The sequence below is a fragment of the Peromyscus eremicus genome, chromosome 12 (assembly GCF_949786415.1).
Source record: "Peromyscus eremicus chromosome 12, PerEre_H2_v1, whole genome shotgun sequence".
NCBI lineage: Eukaryota > Metazoa > Chordata > Mammalia > Rodentia > Cricetidae > Peromyscus > Peromyscus eremicus.
In genome coordinates this window covers 53702940-53708491 of record NC_081428.1, presented here as the reverse complement: position 1 = coordinate 53708491, position 5552 = coordinate 53702940, and the positions used below count along the sequence as shown (strand labels likewise).

The window sequence follows — 5552 nt, the reverse complement described above, 5'->3', positions numbered from 1 at the left end:
CATTATACATATTAACAAATCCAGTCCAGTAACATCTGATAAACTCAGACCAAAAAATTTTCATTACTTATCTTATTTAAAACAAGTAGTTCCTTTTTAAAAGTAGATTCCATAATCTCCCTTTTTATCTTATCATATCCATATTCTCTCTTTTTTCTTTTCATAATACATTCAGTAGTCTACCTTTTGTCATTTTTATATTTTCCCCTTTTCCTTCAGTGTAGATTCAGTGATCTATCTATTTATCCTATTATTTCTTTATCTTTTTCTCAGAGTAGATTCAATGATCTATCTCATATCTTATTCTCTTTTTCTTTTTGCTTTCTAGGCGTGAAGATATCTTTAGGGAATCTTGAAAAGAAAAAATTTAGGTTAATTGTCAAGTCCTGTATCATTTGTCCAGTCTCTGCATAAAAGGAACGTTCAGGGCTTGTCACAAGTCCTTTCTTGAGTAGTCTGTCAGGCTGGATCATCTCAGCTAGTCATCTCAAAATTGTCCTGACCAGTTTGTAGTCCAAAGTCGATCTTCCCTTGGTGATAATCAGCTTAATGGCTTTACCATAGTCCATGTGGAATCATTATTGTGGAGTCCTGTCGTCTTTTTGAAGATTTCAAAGTCACTGTTAGGCGTGGTCATGGTTCCCTGCAGACTTTTTTTTTTTTGAAATGAAATTATGATTTATTAATTTACATAAAAATTACTTTTTACATTAAGGACTAATTTCTCCAATTGTTAAAAATAGTTTGAAGCTTTTACTACTGGGGCTCATGGGGACAGGTCTGCTCTTCGATCACTTGCTTCACAACCTCTGCCAGCTTCAGTCGGTCTACTTTATCTGTGAATCCACGACCATTCCAGCTGAAGCTCTGCAGAGCGTCCCTCAGGAGCTTGCACTCCTGGTTGTATTTCCAGGCTTCCTGCATTACTTCATTCAGTCTCTCATCTTCATTCTCTCCTTTACCAGCCTGGGGGAGGATACATTGGGCAATGACATCTCGAAGCTTTTCCAAGGCAATATTTGAATCCTCAGCTCCATTCTCATGGTCGTGTATATAAATACCATCCTTTGGTTTGGTGCCAAGTAACTTCCTCTTTCTCAGGATGGGGTTGTTCACGGAGTGTAGGGGTTTGAGGCTAACCTTGAGGTCCTGGATCCTCATGTTGGCCAGCTGCTCGGCATGAGCCTGCTGGATCCCCGCGACCACTGCCTTATCCATCATCAGCTGAGCAGAGGGCAACACATTATCCAGAGCCTCCGACCAGTTGAGCCAGGGATGGTCCAGCACTCCCTCAATGGTGAGTCTTTCCTCTGGTTTGACCTTTAGGAGCTTCCTCACAACATCTTTGGCCATCTCTGAGATCTGGCTCCATTCTTCTTCTGGAAACTTGAAACTTCCTTTCATGATCTTTCTCCGCATATCCTTTGGGATAGTCCGACTGTGGTGTTTGGAGTAAAAAGGAGGATATCCACACAGCATCACATAGATGATCACCCCTAGGGACCACAAGTCACAGCTCTTGTTGTAAGTGTAGGGCGTTGGCGAGGTAGGTATGATGCCAGACTTCTCCTTCTGGTGCCTTCTCAGTGCTTCCAGTACCTGAGGTGCTACATAATAAGGGGTAAACTGGGGTGTCATCAAATCACCTTGGTCAACTTTAGCAAATCCAAAGTCACATAATTTCACAGGGCCGTCCAAAGAGCTATCCTTGAAAAGCAGATTTTCAGGCTTGAGATCTCTGTGCGCAATGTTTAGCAAGTGACAGTGCTGTAGAGCCAGGGCTATCTGCTTTGTTACTTGGCTGGCTTGCTTCTCTGTAAAGTGCCGGTGCTGCTTGATCCTGTGAAATAGCTCGCCTCCTTCCATCATCTCCATTACAATTAAGAGTCGAGCCCTGGGACTGGACTCATGAGGAAACTGTACACTGTTAGCAAACACTTCAATAATCTGAACTATATTGGGGTGTGTGGCACACATCATGTGCAGACGCACCTCATTTCTAGCTTTTGGACAATCGAGAAGGATTTTCAGTGCAAACCGTTCTTGAGTAGACTTCTTCACACAGACTCTGACTGGACCGCTAATTCCCGCTCCCAGCTTCTGAGTCCAGTTGATACTATATTCTTCCAAAATGGAGGTTTCCTTGATAGCTTTCTCCATGTCGCTATCCTCCGACATGCTCCACAGGGCTCCCACAGCCTGGATCGGCGGAGGCTGCGCAGCTGTCCGGTCCCCTGGCAGCTGAGGAAGCAAAGGGCTCGGAGCTCGGGTCCCAGGGCTTTGGTTGGGCGCCAGATGTAGCATGAGTCTTAAAAGTTCTTATTAATAAAATCAAACCCCAGGCCAGTTATTGGGGTCAATGCTGGTAAATCAGAGAGACAGAACAAGCCACAGCTATCTCACCTTGCCAGTTCCTCAGCTGGTCCTGTTTCCTCAGACTGGAAGCCTCTGAGTCCTCATCCAGAAAGTATCTCAGCTGAACTGTGTTGCTCCAAAGTCTGAAAGCTTAAGCAGCCAAATGCCTAACCAGCCAAATGCTGCTAGCCAAATGCTTCTAGTTTCTGGTCCTCACGCCTTATAAACCTTTCTGCTTTCTACCACCACTCCCTGGGATTAAAGGCTGCTTTCTGGAATTAAAGGCGTGAGTCACCATGCCTGGCTGTTTCCAATGCGGCCTTGAACTCACAGAGATCCAGAGGGATTTCTGTCTCTGGAATGCTAGGATTAAAGGCGTGTGCTAACTTTTTCTAGCCTATGTATCTTGTGGCTTTTCTGTTCTCTGACCCCAGATAAGTTTATTAAGGTACACAATATTTTGGGGAACACAATACCACCACAGTTTAGTGTCCTTGAAGCACATTTATTTTTGCTCCCAAATTCTTTTAATTCCAGAGAAACATACAATCATATAAGACATTATATGGTTTGTTTAGTGTTTTCATATGAATCACCACATCAGAACATGAAAACTAAAGTTCAGAAAGAGTTAGTGATTCTCAACCAAGGTCACATAACAAGTGAGCTAATGTACAAAGCCTATGTTACTTTTTCTTATTTTTTACTTCCAAGTCAAAAAAAAATCTGTAAGTTAATCATGTACATTAAATTTATATGCAAGCATATATTATTAAGTATATAATCCCACATGTAGTCTACTAAACAGCTTTTCTGTCCTTGACATTTCATTAGTGCTTTCAGTATCTTTGTGAGTTTGAATAATAGCTTTAATTTTATAAATAGAAAACCTGAAGCATGGTAAAGTGTTCAGTGAATTGAATATTCCTACATCTCAGAGAAAAGCTTTAATACACTAAGGTTCACAGTATTTAAACATGTCATTATGAAGCTAGTATTCTTCCTCGGAGAAGTCACTATCAAGTCATTTTCATTCAGCTCTTTGAAATCATTAGCGATGTAGGAATAAAATATGTTTGCTCTGTCTTGCTTCTAGTTGTCCAGGGAAGCCAAACATTAGATATGAGGTATGAATCCCCATCACACTCTCCCATGCTCTGCTCTAGGCTTCTGCATCTCTATTACCTTTGAAAATATGAAACATCCCAAATTTGACAAGAAACAGACTTCGAGGTCTTAGCGAAAAGTCCTGTGTATTCCTCAGAATTACTGCATTTGCACATAAGCTGCTCAGACTTTCTACATGTCATGAACAGAGGAGTTCTTACAAGGCAACATCATCATTTGTTGGAATCATTTCCCTCTGTTAGAGGTGGATCCAGGCAGAGGGACATTCAACCACACAGAGGCAGAAGAGAGGAACTTCCAAGGCTAGAAGCAGGTTCAGTGATGAAGTGAAGTTTCTACTTCAGGGGAATGTGAGTCTCTGAAAGAAAATGAAGGGAGAGCAGATCCCAGGGAAGTTGTGCTCACAGGACTGAAGATGTGATCTACAGAGGAAGACTCCACCTACCACTGGCCTCTTTACTTAGGGAAGCATCAATGTATGAAGGACCCTACTTGCTTTGGAAGTCAAGCCAAAACCATAGGCCTCATCTGTAACTGAAAGTTTTCCTCTGGTCCCACCTGGCTCCCTTGGCCCCAAGGTCCTGCAACTGCTCAAACCCAAATAAACACACAGAGGCTTATATTATTTTCAAACTGTATGGTTTATGGCAGGCCTCTTGCTAGCTAGCTCTTATGTATTAAGTTAACCCATTTCTATTAATCTATGTTTTACCACATGTTCCGTGGTTTTATCAGTCTGTTGGCATGTTGCTTCTCCTTTGGTGGTGGCTGGGGTCTCTCACTGCCTTCTTCCTGTCTCTCTAGTTAGAATGTCCCGCCTAACCTTATTTTGCCTCACTATTGGCCAAACAGCTTTATTTATCAACTAATCAGAGCAATACATACATATTCACAGCATACAGAAAGTCATCTGTAGCACTCATCTTTAAAGTCCCCAAATGAAAGTGAATTGGGTGGGTTCTGAAAAGTCCACCCAGTTGAAAATGTACTTTTGTTCCACTTCTGTGGCTGAGCTGTCTGTCCCAGTGTGGTGCTGTGCTCTCCCAAGGTTTCCTCTTTCTTTTGAGTTACAATTTCCTCTGGTGTAACCTTTCCACAGCCTCATCCCTTAAGAGTTATCTCTCTGCCCTTCTCCTGTCCAAGTAGATAACACCAACTCTCCACCTCAAGGACTGAAATCTTTCTGCAATCAGAAACACCCCCACTCTCCCTGGACAAACATATACACACTGGCCCCTAGTATCTGCTTTCCCCTCTATGCTCTTCCAGTCTGTAAAACTGAACAGTTCATGCTGTCATTTTCTCCCTTTCAAAGGCAATGCCCTCCTATCCTGATTGTGAAGTTTGCTCCTTCTTTTCTAACATGGGAGGCTTAATTTCATTATTTAAGTTTCTTATTCAACCTTGAATCTTTTCTATGTCAATCTGCCCTGCCCCCTTCCACAGCCCCCAACCTTGCTGAATCTTGAAATTACCTAAACAGAATAAATAGATCCAGAGCCACTGCCATTACTGTCAAGAAGTAAAGAGAGGAGCGGCATCTTCCGTTCAAGTTGGCAGGTGAAGAAAAAATGGGAGGAGTCTGTCCGGAGCGTGTGATTTGGGTAGTTCTCATGAAGACAATATTGAATGTGACACTCTCCCTCCCTCTCTGCCACCTTTTCTCTTTTCCTATCTTTTTTCATTTTTTTTTTACTCATACATATTTTGGAATACTGAGTATGTACCATATCAATCTCTGGAAAACTGCAACTTTAAAATTTAAGATATATATATTCACTAACTCCCACCCACAAAAAATGAAAAAAGCTTAAGTGTGGCAAGCAGAGTAGTACTTCAGAACCACTTTCTCATTTCAGTCTCAAAAGATCCAAATGTATGATGATCTCTGCATTAAGGAACAGTGATCAGTCAAAAGCTTGCTGACATCTACATTCAATAATGTCCTCTCATTATAGCCTTTTGCTTCCCTGGTTAGGAACAAACATTTTGTGCACAAACAGCATTTTGATTAATTTCTGGTGGAACATAAACAAATGTTTAGTTTTTTTTTAATTTCTGAAAAGGTG

General features: G+C 41.7%; 1 protein-coding gene across 1 annotated transcript; it reads right to left on the bottom strand.

The window, feature by feature from the left end:
• Positions 1-730: 730 nt before the first annotated feature.
• On the bottom strand, positions 731-2181 carry LOC131922473 (MAP kinase-activated protein kinase 5-like). The gene has a single exon (XM_059277269.1). It carries the CDS (start codon positions 2176-2178, stop codon positions 757-759), a length of 1422 nt encoding a protein of 473 aa, XP_059133252.1. The 5' UTR covers positions 2179-2181; the 3' UTR covers positions 731-756.
• Positions 2182-5552: the final 3371 nt, after the last annotated feature.

Coding starts and splice junctions, on each gene's coding strand:
- LOC131922473 (XM_059277269.1), bottom strand. CDS start 2,178: ATGTCGGAGGATAGCGACATGGAGAAAGCTATCAAGGAAACCTCCATT.